This window comes from Euleptes europaea, chromosome 14, assembly GCF_029931775.1.
Source record: "Euleptes europaea isolate rEulEur1 chromosome 14, rEulEur1.hap1, whole genome shotgun sequence".
Classification (NCBI taxonomy): domain Eukaryota; kingdom Metazoa; phylum Chordata; class Lepidosauria; order Squamata; family Sphaerodactylidae; genus Euleptes; species Euleptes europaea.
In genome coordinates this window covers 51,633,831-51,652,224 of record NC_079325.1, presented here as the reverse complement: position 1 = coordinate 51,652,224, position 18,394 = coordinate 51,633,831, and the positions used below count along the sequence as shown (strand labels likewise).

General features: G+C 47.2%; 1 protein-coding gene across 1 annotated transcript in view; it reads left to right on the top strand.

Moving 5' to 3' along the window:
• Positions 1-18,394, top strand: part of AK8 (adenylate kinase 8) — a 97,772-nt gene that overhangs the window by 38,633 nt on the left and 40,745 nt on the right. The window contains exon 7 of the mRNA XM_056860165.1: positions 9,069-9,210. Within this exon, the coding sequence (XP_056716143.1) occupies positions 9,069-9,210 (142 nt within the window). The remainder of the gene's footprint in view (positions 1-9,068; positions 9,211-18,394) is intronic.

The window sequence follows — 18,394 nt, the reverse complement described above, 5'->3', positions numbered from 1 at the left end:
TGGGCACTTGGATTTCTGTACTGGGGGGGGGGGCTTCTCTCTCAAAGAAAGAACTACAGCCAATCACACAGCTGCATTTCAAGGGGTGGGCTTCTTGTTTTGAGCTTGGAGACTGCTGGTGCATAGATTCCCAATAGGAAGGTGTGGGTCCAGCGAGCAACGAACCTCGGGTAAAACTCCCTTGCATAAATGACCATTGGTCTTTTATACATGGGAGTTTTACCTGGGGTTTGAGGCTGTATTGACCCAAACATTTCTGTTCCAAATCCTAAAAATGCTATGTACATTGTTGTTTTCCCTGGAGAAAGTCCTGAGGTTTCCAGAGTACTGCAGAATCACCAGCTCAAATCCAGAAGCATCTGAGTCCCCGCCCCTTGAAAATGCTGCTTTGTAATTGGCTGTAGTGCTTACTGTGAGAAAAATGTCACCAACCTTACAGCTCCCCTCTCCCATGCTTTGGCTTATGCATGGAAATGGGGACAAGTTGACCTGGGCTGATCTCAGGGGAGATAGAAGAATCGCATTACAACAGGATCGGGAAGACCCGGACATTGCGTGGGCTGGACACAAGGTCATCTCTAAGGGATGGGAAACTCATGCATAACCCCAATGAAAAACTGAGTCGGACCAGCGGAGAAAGTAAGTCAAAGTGCCCATGCATAAAAGCCCATAGTTCTATCAAAAGTCAGAACCCAGTTCTTGGCTAGCCTTCTCCCGCTGGATTAGCCAAGAGCAGCAACCAATTTTTAAAAAATCACTGCCAAATCCATTCGCTAGCATGTTTTTAAAAGGGATATAACAAAAGAACCTGAACTCCCACGGACTTCCTGGTCAGCAGAAAAACCGAGGGGTTTCCCTGGAGGACTCAAATAATATTAAACCAATTTGACCTTTGTGGAATAATAAGGTATTCTGCTTTCACGCTTTGCCGAATTTAGGGATAACAGACTGAGCCAGGGAAAGTAGCCCTTGGCGGTAGCTGATACTCAGGGCAAGATGTTAACTGTCAAACCCTGAGATCAACCCTCAGGCATCTGAATTAATGGTGGAAGGCTTTAGACCTAACAGGGGAAGGGGAGGAAAAATCTCTACAAGGTAGGAAAAGGCTAAATGGACAGGACAATCAAAAGGGCTTCAACCTTTCAGTAGCAGAGATCCATGAGTTCCCCAGCCTCTGAACTGAGAACAGTGTTGTCCAGCTCATGGACATCAAGGCTTTATAGGTGTGGGTCAATATGTGTCAGAAGCTTCTTCGGGGCATGTGTGTGTTTTTTAACAGTAAAGATGCAGGGTGGGATAGGTTCAAAGCGGAAAGACGTTAAGCTTGAAGCATGTGAATTTGGGGAGTTTTTACATCAGCATTCATGGCGGATCTATATTTTTGGATGTGGAACATTGCAAGGGGTTTTGCGTTTAGTTTTTCTTTTTGAGGCGAAGGCTGGGGGGAAAGGCGTTGAATTCCTGGAAGAGTTTTAAGCGCAGCTCGCAGAGCCGAACAAACGTTTCAGCTTTCCATGTATCGTCAGCACGTTGCCAGGAGGGCTGGGGATTTTCTGCAGACACACCAAAACAGGGAGGAAATGATGAAGGATGCAAAATTCAGCATCCCTGTGCTTTTTAAAAGCATCTAATTTTGAAGGCTGTGCTTGAAAGGATGAGGATAATGCCTCGGATACATTCTGAGAAGTGACAGTGGGGCATAGAGATATTTTTTTAGTGGCCACCCACAAAGCTACAGTACTTCATAGCTCTTTTTTCCCTTCCTGTGAGTAGCAGAAAGAGAAGAGGAAGAAGAAGAAGAGGTTTTTATACACCGACTTTCTCTACCACTTAAGGCAGAATCAAACCGGCTTACAATCACCTTCCCCTCCCCACAACAGATGAACTGTGAGGTAGGTGGAGTTCAGAGAACAGTGACTAGCTCAAGGTCACCCAGCTGGCTTCATGTGTAGGAGTGGGGAAACCAACCCAGTTCACCAGATTAGCCTCCGCCGCTCATATGGAGGAGTGGGGAATCAAACCCATTTCTCCATATCGGAGTCCACTGCTCCAATCCACTTCTCTTAACCACTACACCACGCTGGCTGTGGCAAATAGAGGGAGCAATTTTAGGAGTTTAGGCATGGTTTCAGCCAGTTCAGTCTCGTGGCCACTGGTCTCACAGAACAGCTTGGCACAGAATTTGGGCTACCAGCCCTGTTTATGCCTCTCCCTTCCTCCAGCTTCCTGTTTCCTGCATGGTGTAGAGTGGTGGACTAATCTGGAGAACCAGGTTTGATTCCCCTCTCCTCCACATGAGTGTTGGACTCTAACCTGGTGAACACGATTGGTTTCCCACTCCTCCACATGAAGCCAGCTTGGGCTATTCCTTGGGCTAGTCACAGTTCTCTCCGAACTCTCTCAGCCCCACCTACCTCACAAGGTGTCTGTTCTGTGGAGAGGAAGGGAAGGAGATTATAAGCCGGTTTGATTCTCCTTAAAACATAGAGAAAATTGGCATGTAAAACCAACTCTTCTTCTTTCCGAGACTGATGAGAACCTGGCTGGCTGGGTGCACAGCGAAAGCAAATGCTGTGGCAGTGGAAACTATTGCAGCAGATAGCTGAACCTTGGAAGGCTTTCAGAGGGGATTGGACATGTTCATGGAGGAGAGGGGTATTCATGGCTACTAGTAAAAATTGAAACATCAAGATGCAGATTTATTCTCTCCAGGATCAGATAAGCATGCCTATTATGTTAGGTGCTGTGGAACTCAGGCAGGATAATGCTGCTGCAGTTGTCTTGCTTTTGGCCTTCCTAGAGGCCCCTGGTTGGCCACTGTGTGAACAGACTGCTGGACTTGATGGGCCTTGGTCCGATCCAGCATGGCCTTCCTTATGTTCCTAAGGGGAAATGGGCAGAAATTACACCTCCCCTTCCATTATCCAGCAATTTAGTCCACCTGCAACCCTTTTGAGTCTGCCTGCCAATCTGGCTTCTCCCTCCCATAGAAATTTCTACGCCCTACTACTGAGACCCAAAATGGTGGTTCTGTTCAAAACAACAAGGGTCACACTCTCTGCACTGAAATCCTGGGTTACTCTGTGGTGAGGAAAAGGCTCTCTGTACATGCTGAATAGCACTCTTCTCAGATTAGAGCTGCCAACCTCCAGGCAGTGGCTGGAGATCTCCCACTATTACAACTGACCTCCAGGTGACAGAGATCAGTTCCCCTGGAGAAAATGGCTGCTTTGGCCATTGGACTCTATGGCATTGAAGTCCCTCCCCTCTCCAAACCCCGCTGTCCTTAGGCTCCACCCCCTAAAATCTCTCAGTATTTCCTAACCTGGAGCTGGCAGCCCTACCTCAGATGCAAGAATCCTGACTTTCTGGAGAATCCTGTCTCAGATTAAGTCCTGTGGAAACATACAGGCCAGGATTGGCCATTTGTTTTTAGCTTCATCTCATAGAATCATAGAGTTGGAAGGGACCACTAAGGTCATCTAGTCCAACCCCCTGCACTATGCAGGAAATTCACAACTACCTCCCCACCCCCAGTGACCCCAACTCCATGCCCAGAAGATGGCCAAGATGCCCTCCCTCTCATGATCTGCCTAAGGTCATAGAATGAGCATTGCTGACAGATGGCCATGTAGCCTCTGCTTAAAAACCTTTTGGGGAAGGAGAGCTCAGCACCTCCCCAGAAGCCTGTTCCTCTGAGGAACAGCTCTAACAGTTAGAAAGTTCTTCCTAATGTCTGTGTGTGTGTGTATAAAGTGCCTTCAAGTTGCAGCCAACTTATGATGACCCCTTTTGGGGGGGTTTCATGGCAAGAGACTAACAGAGGTGGTTTGCCAGTGCCTTCCTCTGCACTAGATGGAATTAATTTGGATTGAATTAATGTGGATTTAATTTCAACCTGTTGGTTCTGGTCTGACCTTCTGGGGCAACAGAGAACAACTCCGCACCATCCTCTACATGACATCCTCTGCATCTCCCCCCTCTCCAAGTCAATTGAAGCCTCCTTGATAAACTTGGACTCTTTTCAATGGGGAAAAACAGAAGTCCCACCTTGGCACTGCCCTGGCTCTCTTTCTGTCCTTCTAACTGCACATTTTGTGGCAGACGGTTGCCATAGCTGATGTCAGTTGCTCAGGGAACTTGGCCACGAGGCCAAGACTGGTGAAAGGAGAGAGATAATAGCCACAGAGACCCAGTTCGATGGCTTGCAGAGCCAAGAGCAATTTGGCAGGAGCTCGCTGCTAGATAAACAGCATCCTTCAACAGTGGGCAGTTTGCAATTATTTTCTGTCCTTTTCGGTTTTGGCTGGTCTCATTGTGGAACGCCATGACTTCCTTTTAAGAACGGATTTATTGGGAGGAGGGTTATTTGCTCATTCTGAAGGGGGGAAGAATACTGGTGGTGGAAAGGGCTGTCAAGTCGCACTGTCAAGGGTTATGATTGTATTAATGGTGTTGTTAATTTGTGTATGGCCCTGATCCAAATAATAATGGTATTATTATTGCTGCTATGCCTGAAAGTGCCAGTTTTATTTGATAATTTTATTGAAACACTAAGATTGTTTTAATTGTGTAAATTTTGTAGGCCACTCTGAGTCTGACCTAGTCTAGACCTGTTGCCTATCTCTGACCCCTGGCACAATTTGGGACTCTTCCCCCGTCCCCCCAGCTGCCTGCCTCCGTACCTGTCAAGTCCTTTTTACCCAGCTATTGGACTCCTCCCCTCAAAAAATGTATTTTGGACTTGTCTTAAAAGCCAGAAACTTTTCTATAGAGACTAATTTCCTCCCAGCTCTGAGACAGAGGTTGAAACACAGTTCAGATGAAAGGGAATTGATGGGTTGAAATTCTTGTGCGTCATAATCCCCTTAAAGCACACGGATTGACGACTTCATCAGAAGGATTCTGAAGTCAACTTTGCTCACTAGTCGCACACTTGAGGCCAAGAGATTCCGGGCTGTCTTTCTAGTCTACCCAACCGGCAATTATAGAGACTATCCAATTTTCCTGACAACCTCAAGGAAGTCCCATGTGAACGAGCCAGAGATCTACCATATATTGCTACCTACTCGTTTTTTTTAATCACAGAGAAATGGAAGTAAGGCACATTTCTTCTCTTCCTCTCCTCCTGCCACCCTGGCTTTTACAAAGTCTGCTGTGGTGCTACAACTCTAGCATGCCCGTTCTCAGTGTGATGGCTCCTCTTCAAGGGCTTCTGAGGTACTGTGTAATGGTCTTCGATGGCCCTACAATCAAGGCTCCCCATGTTTTATCAAGAGGACATTATACTAGCTCGTTATACTATACTTGCTGATTTTTGTTCAATTAATGGATTAATTACAAACTGTTGGATCATTTAAAAAAAGTACTCTTCTTCAACTGGAAACCAATAAAAAAAAATTTTTTTTTAAATGGTGGGTGTCAGGTACCCCTTCAGGAATGCCTGTTTACAGAGGGTGGCCTGAATCCTATGATTTGTCTCTCCTTCTCGTAGAGTATTTTCTACTCTTCTTTTTTTGGTATTGCGCCCTCTCTTACCACTGCAACTTATTTTCATCAACTGACTGTCCCCAAATATCAGAGGGCTTTTCTTTGGGCCAAGCGAAATGTTTTCCCCTCTGCTGTTTTGGTGGGTAGATTACGAGGAGTACCCAACTCAGATAGATTATGTGCATGTTGGTCTGGGACAACTGAAAGTCAATCTCAGATTTTCTTTGATGGTATGTTGACTGCTCCTTTGAGAGATCTGTGCATACACATACAGCGGATGATAGTTTCCTTTGTGTCCCTTGTTTCTACGCCTTTCCTGCTTACTGATTCTGGTATTACTTTGGTTGTGTCTAAATTTCTGGCAGCAGTGGCTTCTATGTGGGGATAGAAAGAGAGGATGATATTCGTAAGACTGGGGAGGGAAGGCAGCATGGTATAGCCCAATCTCGTCAGATCTTTGAAGCTAAGCAGGGTCTGCCCTGGTTAGTATGTGGATGGGAGACAACCAAGGGAATACCAGGGTTGCTATGCAGAGGAAAGCAAAGGCAAATCACCTCCAAAAGTCTCTTACCTTGAAAACCCTACGGGGTCACCATAAGTCGGCTGCAACTTGACTACCCTTTATACACACACCATCATCATCATCATCATAAACCTTTAATGGCATAAAAATTGTTACAATTGTTACAAAAAGGGATCATAAAACATAAAATCAGTGAAATAAAACAAAGAACAATATAATCAAATATCAGAGCTTGCAAGTTTTTGCACTTTCATCACATCCACTAGAAAATTGGCAACACCCTCAGTAATCTCCGGTACTGAATCGTTCAATAAAAATGGGCAAAGGAAGGTCTTTTCCAAGGACTGCTACTTGAGTGGAAGGCAAGGGCTTGAACTGTTGGTCTCTCTCCCTTCTAGCGGTATATTGGCATTTTAGCCACCACAAAATACTCGAAAGAAGGAGGCTTATTCTAGGGGCTTGATGATCTTCTCTGTACTGATCTTCATTATGTGCTCCGATTGCGTATGCCAATAAAAAGCATATTCGGGTTCTGCAAATTTGAGGTCGGGATGAAACAGCAGAACTGCCCATTGTTGGCCAGGTTCCATGGCAGCACTTTCTGGAGTTTCATTTGCCCTCGGAGGTCACAGGTTGATAAAGCCATCTTGAGCTTTGCAGTCAGCGTCTTAATGTTTTGTGCAAAGATGCTCTTAGACTCTTAGAGAGCTAGCGTGGTGAAGTGGTGAAGAGTGGTAGACTCTAATCTGGAGAACCGGGTTCGATTCCCCACTCTTCCACATGAGCAGCGGACTCTAATCTGGTGAACCGGGTTGGTTTCCAGGTTTTTTTGAAAGAGTGGCTTTGGCAGCAGCTGCCACCCCAACAGAAGAATCTTCACTGTGTAAGTGAAGGTAAGCTGTGGTAGCAGCTGTTTTGTGGCTGGCTCTGCCTACTGCTGCAGCCGTTTTGTGGCTGCGCCCACCATGCTGTGTCAGAATTGCAAAGGTGTCCACAGGCTGAAGCAGTGTGGGGACCCCTGCTGTAACTAGGGTGGCCAGCTCCTGGTTGGGTAATACCTGGAGATTTTGGGGGTGGAGCCTGAAGAGGGTGGGGTTTGAAGAAGGGAGGGACTTCCATGCCATAGAGTCCAATTGCCAAAGCGGCCATTTTCTCCAGGGGAACTGGTCTCTGTCTGATAGAAAAGAGCAAGAGTCCAGTAGCACCTTAAAGACTAACAAAACTATTTTCTGGCAGGGTATGAGCTTTCGTGAGCTACAGCTCACTTCTTCAGATACCTGAAGAATATCTTCAGATATCTGAAGAAGTGAGCTGTGGCTCACGAAAGCTCATACCCTGCCAGAAAATAGTTTTGTTAGTCTTTAAGGTGCTACTGGACTCTTGCTCTTTTCTACTACTGCAGACAGACTAACACGGCTACCCACTGTGAATTGTCCGATAGATGTGAGTCTTTATCAGTTGAGAATCTTTCTGGAGAACTTAGTTGTTGGTCTATTGAAGCTTATATTTATGGGAAAGTGGTTGATGAAGCTAATATTCTGGAAAAAGCGTTTCCATCCCGACTCCGGGTCCCTCCCGGTCTCCCCTCCCTCTTCCCCCATACGAGGGTGGCGGACTATTCCATCTTCGTGGTGTGTGCTTGCTGTCACCGGGGCGTGGTTTTCCTCAGCCCATCCATCGCTTCAGCACAGCTTTGCTGACACGGGCAGCCAGTTTTCACCACTCAGCTGCAATCTGCAAGTTTTCGGTCTTACCCGCTTGAAGTCCTCTTGGTGGATTGAGACCTTTTTGATGGTATTGGTCTTTTCCATCCCGATTAAAGCTAATTTGGACTATTGATTTGCCATGAACTTTTGGTCACTGTATATATTGTCTAAGCTTATGTGTTGGTATATTATATCTGTGTATGTAACCTTGAGCCTCGTGCTGTTTATTTGTCTATCCAACCACCTAGATGTTGGCAACCCTAGCTGTAACCCTTCCCTAGATTTTGTGTGTGTGGCTCTGTGACTAGGGTTGCCAAACTCCAGGTGGTGGCTGGAGATCTCCTGACATTACAACTGATCTCCAGCCAATAGAGATCAGGTCACCTGAAGAAAATGGCTGCTTTGTAAGGTGGACTCCATGCCATTATACCCCATTGAAGTCACTTCTCTCCCCAAACCCTTCCTCAGGCCCCACCCCCAAAATCTCTAGGTATTTCCTAACCCGGAGCTGGCAACCCTGTCCCCACATCTGCAATGCAGAAGATTAAAATTCTGGCCTGCCTTTTAGGGCTGCTGTAACAGTTACCGTTGTAAATGTGAATTACTTTGAAGATTTTGAATATGCTTTATAAATATTAAATATTATTATTATCATTGTTCCCATATAGCAAGTGCTGTCTTTGCTCTAAACCAGGACAAGGTTCAAAGACATCTCAAATCCCACTTCCTCCATAGACAGGTCTCCCCTTTGGCAGGAGCTTTGCATCCTAGCACATTCAACACCACAAGGAGTCTTGTACTCCTCCTAGCTTGCTTCAGTCAGGGGAGTATCCTGAAACTACCATCTCTCATGGCCCTGCATCCTTCAGCCTTGCACTTCACAAGTCGGCCTACCAATTGCCCGGTGGGGGAGGGCAAAAGCCCGCCAATCCACCAGGCTGTCCACCAACCAGCTGAGGGTCAGCAGGCAAAAGAGAGCTAGGGAGGGAGGAGGCATGCAATGTGCATGCACGTGCAACTCACATGCTTCATGAAAACCCAGAAGTGATACGGACACTCTAGCAACCTCCGAGATTGCTAGAGCGTCCGTGTCACTTCCAGGTAAACCCGGAAGTGATGTCGGTGCGTCTTGCGGAGCACCCATTGTGCAGGGTGCGCGAATATCTCATGCACCCCCAGCCCTGCCCCCGCAAAGCTCCTGCTGATGAAGCAAGGGACCTGGCAACCCTAGTCACAAGCAGTGTCCCTCAAACCAAGTAAATCCCCTTTAAAAAGCAGTGTTGCATTCATTGACTGTTCAGTTGCATAGCTGTTCGACACCAGCTAAAACCATGATATCTTTCCTTCAGTCACAGACAACCTCGTCATCAAGGTACTGATGGATCGGCTGAACAGGCTGGACTGCCACATCCGAGGCTGGGTGTTGCACGGTTTCCCAAGGGACGAGGACCAGGCGAAGCTCATGAGGAATGTGGGGATTGCTCCTAACAGGTAACAAAGGGCCTTCTTACTCAACATTGTGTCCTGAATGCCAGCAGAAGTGGGTAGCGTTGTCAAATAGCAGTTCGAGGATCAATACCGGGCTGTTCCAGGTCTGGGCCCAAAGTCAGCATCAGAAGCAAAGTCCAGATTCCAAGTCAAAGTCCGTTCCAAAGTCAAGGCCACCAGAGTATCTGGCACTATCAGAGTCCAAAGCAAACACACAGAGGTGGTGACAAGTTGTTCCCACACTGGCCTGGATGCAAGTGCCTGCTTAAGTAGGCCTAGGGTGAACCAGGTGTTGCTTGTTCCCCTGACTCCGTATTCCCTGCCCGGTGAAGCTCATTAGCCTCATCACTGTCAGCAGGGAGTGGTCTGAACCTTTGGAGCCTCTGCTCCAGTGGCTTTGGGGGGCTCTCTGGTGGCACTGCCTGCAGCTGGTCCTCTGACACAGGTGAGTCCCCTGCTCTGGGTGGTTGTAGGCATGGGTGGGGGACTCATCTGTCTGTGACTGCTCAGCCTGCTGCGGTTCCTCCCTTCCACTGCCTGCTGCTTCAATGTCCTCCTCGTCCGAGGAAGCCTCAGCAGGCTGCCCCATGACAAATTGGTAAATGGAGCTTGGGTTCTCAGACTGGAAGGAGAATGCCACTTCTTCCTTCACAGCCTGCCACAGGGCCAGCTGTGGGGCATCTGTGCCCCTTTCTCCCCCACCCCATGAGGTGTGTCCTTTCCACAGGCTTTCTTGTCTCCACTCCCACAGTTGTTTCAGTACATCACTTTCCTCTCAGCTGCAGAGCCAGTTCATAAATGTACAGCTCAACTATGGCATCAATTATTTAGATCTGTGATGACGCATTGACACATGCAGTATATCCCAGGTATATCTTTCATATCTCCCAGTGTCATCTCTAACACAACCCTTTTCAAAGGTGTCAGTTCACACAATCCGTTGCCAGTTGCTGATGTAACAGAGAGACCAACAGTGCCATCCTAAGCAGGCTTGCACCTTTCTAAGTCAGTTGAAGTCAATAAGCTTCCCCCTCCCCGGTAAAGTCGCAGACAACTGATGTCGACCCCGTAGAGTTTTCAAGGCAAAAGGCATTCAGAGGAGGTTTGCTATTTCATGGCTCTGCTTAACAACCCCAGATTTCCTCGATGGTCTCCCATCCAAGTTCTTACCAGGGCCAACCCTGCTTAGCTTCCGAAATCTGATGAGAGCAGGCTAGACTGGACCATCCAGGGACAGTGAGCTTGGAAGGGTGTACATTCAATTGATGATGGTACTGCAAGTGATGTATATTAATGTATGAACCAGTTCACTGGCTGCCCCCTTGTCTGGCTGTGAATTATGTTTTTGCTGTGCATGTTTACTCAGAAGTAACTTTGTTGAGGCTTATTCTGTAGTATGTCTGCATAGGCATGCAACCTCAAACACCAGCGTGGTGTGGTGGTCAGGAGCTGCGGACTCTAATCTGGTGAACCGGGTTGGTTTCTCCACTCCTCCACATGAAGACAGCTGGGTAAGCTTGGGCTTGTCTCAGTTCTCTCTGAACTCTCTCAGCCTCACCTACCTCACAAGGTGTCTGTTATGGGAAGAGGAAGGGAAGGAGATTATAAGCCGGTTTGATTTTCCTTAAAAGGTAGAGAAAATCAGCCTATAAAAACCAACTCTTCCTCTTCCGTTTTGAATTGGGGGGGGGGGTTTGCCAACCAAGTTAGAGCCTTTGGGGGATGTGATCATCTGAATTAATGAGAACAGATCTGAACGTCACATCATCTATGTTTTATTTAGAGCATGTTTTCATTACAAAACTGGATGCAAGCCAGTTTAACTCTCATAACTTCCTGAAAGGAAGCCACGAAACGTTCTTCAGTTCCTTTGTCTCTGGCCCGTGGAATGATTTTTTAAATGTTAAGGGGGGTCGGCTCAATAATTTTCAAATATGTACAAGGAAGAGAGAGAACAGTTGGGCCTATGCAGCACAAAATGCCCCGTGCAGCCAGGGAAGCTGTACAGCTGTTCTCATGATCCCTTGAGCAGGCCTAATTTCGGGCTGCCCTGACACGCAAGAAGCAGAATGGCTGTACAGAGTTAAGGCTTGTCTGTGGGAGGGGAGGCAGTAGGGTTGCCGAGTCCAGGCTTGGGAAATTCCTGTAGATTTGGGGGTGGAGCATGGGGAGGGCAGAGTTTGGGGAGGGAGCTCAGCAAGGATGTGATGCCATACAGTCCACCGTCCAAAGCTGCCATTTTCTGCAGGGGAAGCGTTCTTGGTAGTTTGGAGATCAGTCATAATTCCGGGAGAACTCCAGGCCCCACCTGCAGGTTGGGAACCCTAGGTGTTCCTAGCAAGAGCCTTTTGTACATTCTCCCCCAAGCTAGCTTGACCCAGCCATCACCACGCTTGCTGCTGAGCAGAGGCTGCAGTGGAGGCTACTTGACAAGGGTTAGGTGAGAGAGACCTAGGATTGTCAGGTCCCATCTCTTTGGCCATGGGAGGTTTTTTGGGGCGGGGGCAGGCGGTTGCGCACACGTGACGAGCTTATGTCACTTCCGGGTTTAGGCCCAGAATCCCCGCATCGTGGAGGGGCCCTTTACCACTCAAACCCTGGAGTTTGTGATGCAGCACTTCCGGGACTAAACCCGGAAGTGACATAAGCAGGTTGCTCTCGGACGCCACACCAGCCAGCGTGGTGTAGTGGTTAAGAGCAGTGGTTCGGAGCAGTGGAGTCTGATCTGGAGAACTGGGTTTGATTCCCCACTCCTCCACATGAAGCCAGCTGAGTGACCTTGGGCTAGTCACAACTCTGTTAGAGCTCTCTCAGCCCCACCTACCTCAAAGGGTGTCTGTTGTGGGGAGGGGAAGGGAAGGTGATTGTAAGCCAGTTTGAGTCTCCCTTAAGTGGCAGAGAAAGTCAGCAAATAAAAACCAACTCTTCTTCTTCTTCTTCAAACAGGCTGCTGGATTGGTGGGCAATTGCCCTCCGGGTCCAGCAACCTAGCAACCCTAGAGAGACCCCACTGGTGCCCTTGGAGCCCTTTCATGTCTATCTGGCACATTGCGCTGTTTGTTTTGTCAAAAGAGAGCTTGTCATAGTCATTTGGGGAGGGGCTGTGGCTCAGTGGTAGAGCATCTGCTTGGCATGCAGAAGGCCCCAGGTTCCATCCCCGGCATCTGCAGTTAAGGGGACTAGGCAAGTAGGTGATGTGAAAGACATCTGCCTGAGACCCTGGAGAGCCGCTGCTGGTCTGAGTAGGCAATACTGACTTTGATGGACCAGGGGTCTGATTCAGTATAAGGCAGCTTCATGTGTTCATGTGTCACCTATTATATGCAAGAATTGTCTCCAAGTAACTAGACAAGGTTCTTCAACTAAAGTTGGGGTCCCCCCTTTAAACTATCAGTGGCTAACAAGGTGGGCTGTTTTCATTAATAGAATGTATGCAGAAGGTCTCAGGTATGATCTTTGATATCTCTAGTTCAAGGAACTTGGCTGACTGTGGCCTTTTATGCAGGGACGTTTCCCCACGGTCACCCCCACCGACTGCTTTGAGGCTTCCTATTCATTATGCATGTCTTTTTCCCCCGTCAGAGGTCCCCGCGCGTTTTGCCCGCATTTTCCAGATTCTGACTAAAACAGCATCTGGAAAACACGGGCAAAACATGCGGGAAGAGTGAGGCGACCTCTGACGGGCGGAAAAGGCAAGCATAATCAATAGGAAGCCTCGAAGCAGTCTGCACAGGTGACCACGGGGACATGTCCGTGCATAAAAGGCCTGTGACTCAACAGAAGGCAGGTTTCTATGAGTCAGCAGGCAAGCGAGTATCTAGATTTCAGTAAGGCTTTTGATAAGGTTCCACATAGTATTCTAGTTGACAAATTGGGAAAATGTGGGTTAGATCCTATTATTGTTAGATGGATCTGCAACTGGTTGATAGATCGTACCCAAAGAGTGCTAGTTAATGGTTCCTCATCCACTTGGAGAGAAATGACTAGTGGAGTTCCTCAGGGATCTGTGCTGGGCCCTGTGTTGTTCAACATCTTTACAAATGATTTGGATGAAGGAATAGAGGGGATGCTTATTAAATTTGCAGATTATACTAAATTGGGAGGGGTAGCAAATACGGCAGAAGACAGAGCCAAGATGCAGGATGATCTTGACAGGCTGGAGAAATGGGCTAGAACTAATAAAATGTACTTCAAGAAAGACAAATGTAAAGTTCTGCGTTTAGGTAGGAAAAATCAAATGCATAATTATAGGATGGGGGAGACTTGTTTGAGCAGTAGTGTGTGTGAAAAGGATCTTGGGGTCTTAGTAGACCAAACACTGAACATGAGTCAGGAGTGTGATGCTGTAACTAAAAAGGCAAACGCAGTCTTGGGCTGCATCAACAGAAGTATAGTGTCCAGATCATGCGAAGTGATGGTATTGCTTTACTCTGCTCTGGTTAGACCTCAACTAGAGTACTGTGTTCAGTTTTGGGCACCACAATTTAAGAAAGATGTAGACAAGCTGGAACGGGTCCAGAGAAGGGCAACAAAGATGGTGAGGGGTCTGGAGACCAAGTCCTATGAGGAAAGGTTGAAGGAGCTGGGTATGTTTAGCCTGAAGAGGAGAAGACTGAGAGGGGATATGATAACCATGTTCAAGTTCTTGAAGGGCTGTCATATAGAGGAGGGTGCTGAGTTGTTTTCTGTTGCTCAAGAAGGTCGGACCAGAACCAACGGGTTGAAATTCAATCGAAAGAGTTTCCGTCTAGACATTAGGAAGAATTTTCTAACAGTTAGAGTGGTTCCTCAGTGGAACAGGCTTCCTCGGGAGATGGTAAGCTCTCCTTCCCTGGAGGTTTTGAAAAAGAGGTTAGATGGCCATCTGTCAGCAATGCTGATTCTGTGACCTTAGGCAGATGATGAGAGGGAGGGCATCTTGGCCATCTTCTGGTCACTAGGGGTGTGGAGGGGGGAGGTAGTTGTGAATTTCCTGCATTGTGCAGGGGGTTGGACTTGATGGCCCTGGTGGTCCCTTCCAACTCTATGATTCTATGATTCTATGAGTGCAAATGTCCATAGACAGTTATGGACTTGTTTGCCAGACCGTTGACGAGGGAGGAACCCCACACTGCTGTCCGCTGAGATTCCCATAAAGAATGTGGGCCAGTGGAGCAGGTAGAAGCTGATGGTGATCCTTGCTCCTTCAGTCCCTTGACACACAGCCTTCTGGACTCTCCTCTGGTTCTAGGGGCATGTTTAGGGCTGCCAACCTCCAGGTACTAGCTGGAGATCTCCTGCTATTACAAATGATCTCCAGCCAGTAGAGATCAGTTCACCTGGAGAAAATGGCTGCTTTGGCAATCGGACTCTATGGCATTGAACTCCATCCCCTCCTCAAACCCTGCGCTTCTCAGGCTCCACCCCAAAAAGCCCTAGGCATATTCCAAGAGAGACTTCCTCTGCAAGAGACAGGCCCTATGGATAGGGTTGCCAGGTCCCTTTTCGCCACCGGCGGGAGGTTTTTGGGGCAGAGCCTGAGGAGGGCAGGGTTTGGTTGTGACTTCAATGCCATGGAGTCCAATTGCCAAAGCGGCCATTTTCTCTATCAGCTGGAGATCCGTTGTAATAGTGGGAGATCTCCAGCTAGTACCTGGAGGCTGGCAACTATACCCACAGAGGCGAAGGAGGTGCATGGATTGCAGGTGGCATGCCGTGAATGTGGAGAATCCCGCTAATGTGAGTTGTGTATTTGAGTTTGGGATTTGGCTTTCATTAGGGGCCAATTGTCGAGGTTGCTGAAACCTGATTGATTCTTGGGCCGACGCCTTCCGCACAAGCCAGCTGTCAGCCTGCGCCGGGCGGGAGAGAAATGATCAGCAGAAGCGCATCTAGCAGCCTGGTGGGGGAGTCAGGCCGTAAATCACCAGCTCACGGCACAGGTTATAAACCACGCACTCTGCAGCCGAGTGTGTTTCTGACATCGAGAAGAAAAACCCAGATAGAATTAGCGCTTGGCAATCAATCTGGGAATAGGAAGTGGAAAGATATAAATCATAGCTCGATCCAATCACTCTAAAAAAGAAAACCTCTTATTTTTAGGTGGGCTCAGGTTGATGAAATGAGATTAAAATAAATTTACATATATATCAAGTTTATTATTAAAATCCCGTCACATCAGTAAACAATGTTATCGGCAAAAAGGTCCGTTAGTTTGTGCCTGGAACCCCAAGTAGGCCTCTCCAGATGATCAAAAAGCAGAGTTATTGTCCGTGAATCAACTCTTAAGTCTGTTTCGTAGAAGTAATAAATGGTTTACTGTTCAAATGCCGTGTTTTATCTGGCTTCCACTTCATAAACCTGGTGCAAATAATACTAAATTATATCCCATTGAGCAGGATCAGTCTCTCAGCTCCTCTGTCTTATGGAACGGGAGAGAAAACAAACCTAGTAATTGATGGCAGAAAAGAATGAAAAATCAGGTTATTTTTTAAGGGAGGGGAAACCCCCAACAACAGGAAGAAACAAATTGGGCTATAAAGTTTTTTAATATGCAATAATAAAAAACAAAGAGATCCCTTGTAGCCTGAGCCACGGCATCCAGAGATCGGCTCTCAGGCAAAGAGGAAGATAATTTATTTCACGCCGCCAATAGAAGGGATTCAGTTTTGCTTAGATTAACTTTGGTCGTGGAGCAGAGCAAGAACTGCAGACTAGCACAGGAAGTTTTTGGCAGCTGAAAAGAAGCATTTTTTCCAGACAGCACATAATTAGCTTATGGGATTCATTGCCACAAGACATGGTGACGGCTGCTAACTTAGCTTTTATGAAAGTGTTAACTTTATGGAGGAATAGAGGCCTCCCAACAGTGGCTAGCATAATAGCTCAATTGAACTTCCAGGCACAGAGGCAGTCTATCATTAAATACCAGATGTTACCTTTCTGCCCTGCTTGTGAGCCTCAAAGCATCTGACTTGCCGCTGTTGAAAACGGGGGTAGAGATATGTGCTCGTGAAATTAACTAATCAATATATGACCCAAATTACATTGATCCGTAAATATGGCAAATTCTCCAAATTGGACCAGAATTATTGCTGACATTTGGAGTGTGTGAAGCCTTCCCCCTTGACAGTTATTTTAGCGCCTCCCTGTCAGGTTTAATTTTTCCCCAGGTAGCAGTGAGCGGAGAAATTGGTACGTGCCTGACAGGGACATTGTTCGGCCACAAGAGATATTCCTGCCAAAAAGCATTGTCATGTTTGGTTTTTCTGTGTGTGCGTGTGGGGGTTGCCAACCTCCAGGTACTAGCTGGAGATCTCCTGCTATTACAGCTGATCTCCAGCCGATAGAGATCAGTTCACCTGGAGAAAAGGGCCACTTTGGCAATTGGACTCTATGTGTTCAAGTCCCTCCCTTCTCCAAACACCACCCTCCTCAGGCTCCACCCCAAAAACCTCATGCCAGTGGTAAATAGGGACCTGGCAACTAGTGTGTGTGTGTGTGTGTGGGGGTAGAGACAACAGCTCAGCATCAGGGTATATTTGCCCGCTCCCCAGGGTATATTTGCCCCTGCTTGCCGCATGTGAAAGCAGTGAAAGCTTGGCTTGCACAGATAAGCAGGCAAAGGGTCAGGGGAGTTGGAGGGGAAAGAGCCAGAGACAGGCCGTCTGTCTGCCTTGCAGACTGAGGACGGTGATGCTTATTTCTCCACCCTACTTCTGCCGAATAATAAAGAGCAAACACACACACACACACTATTAGGAGCTACAGGAGAGCGATGTGGTGACAAAATAGGATAGTGGCCTTTTATGCATAGCTGTTTCCCTCGTGCTCACCCCTCCGGCTTCTGGTCTTTGTGTTGATTATGCATGCCGTTTTCAGCCGTCAGAGGTCGCCTCACTCTCCCCCTGCATTTCCCCATGTTTTCAAATTAAATATAAAACACGTCTCTGAAAACGGAGGCGAAACACAGGGAAACACAGGGGGAGAGTGAGGCGACCTCTGACAGTCGGAAACGGCATGCATAAACTACACAAAGACCCACAGTTGTTGGAAGGTTGACGGTGAGGGAAACAGTCGTTCATAAAAGGCCATTATCTCTGCAGGTAAAGGTAGTCCCCTGTGCAAGCACTGGGCCATTACTGACCCATTGGGTTGTTGACATTTAAGACTGCACATAGCAAGCAGATTGCAATGATCTGAATGACAGCCAGGTGATAGGTGGTGTCACATGATCACTCAATGACTGAGCAGAAAATCTGGCCAAAACTGGACTGAGCAAGATAGTCCTGGCAACTAGGCAGCCAACAGTTCATTGGCTGGGAAACTGTGCCAGATGTGTATATATGTGTACTATATGTGTACACATGGCTGCTTTGGCAATTGGACTCTATGGCATTGAAGTGCCTCCCCTCCCCAAACCCCGCCCTCCTCAGGCTCCACCCCAAAAACCTCCCACCGGTGACAAAGAGGGATCTGGCAATTCTAATGCTAAGGCCAATTGGAGGGGAGTGGAATTGGCCTTAGGCCAATTGGCAAAGCAGCCATTTGCTGTCCGATTGCCAAAGCAGACATTTTCTGTCCGACCTGGAAGTTGGCAACCCCACGAGTTGTGCGGTGTCCCTCGCAGAACTGTTCCTTAGTTGGTATTTCTAGAAATTTTCATAGAAAATGAGAGCTATGTCATAGCTGCAAAAGGCAACTTTGATTTAATATATTACTAAGACAGTATTTTCTAACTATGTCTTATTGATGTTCTCACACGCATCGTTTTCTTACAATCTCGCAATGTGTTCCCTATTTTGGAGCTCTTGGGTCGGCAGTCATAATTCAGATATTGCTTGTCATGTGGTCTGAATGCAGCCAGAGTCACAATTGTCTGTACTGTGATTGAAACCAAACTCGATTTAAAAAAAAATAAGAGCAGAGTCAAATTTTCCCAGTTGAAAATTCCAATTAGAATTTAATATTGTGTATATTTACGCTTTCTATAATGAGCTGCTTAATGCTTCCCTCCAGTGCCATTGCTACTTTGCCTGGGGATTTTTCCTTCCCGTGTCTTGCTGGCGAGAGCTTTTCTGGAATCAAAGTGAAGATAATATTCTGTTTTCCTAAAACTGGATTGGGGGGTGGGAGGGGGCTTCAGAACAAAAATGAGGAGAGGGTGAAAGAGTAGGAAATGGGATTTTCTTTCCTACACATTATTTAG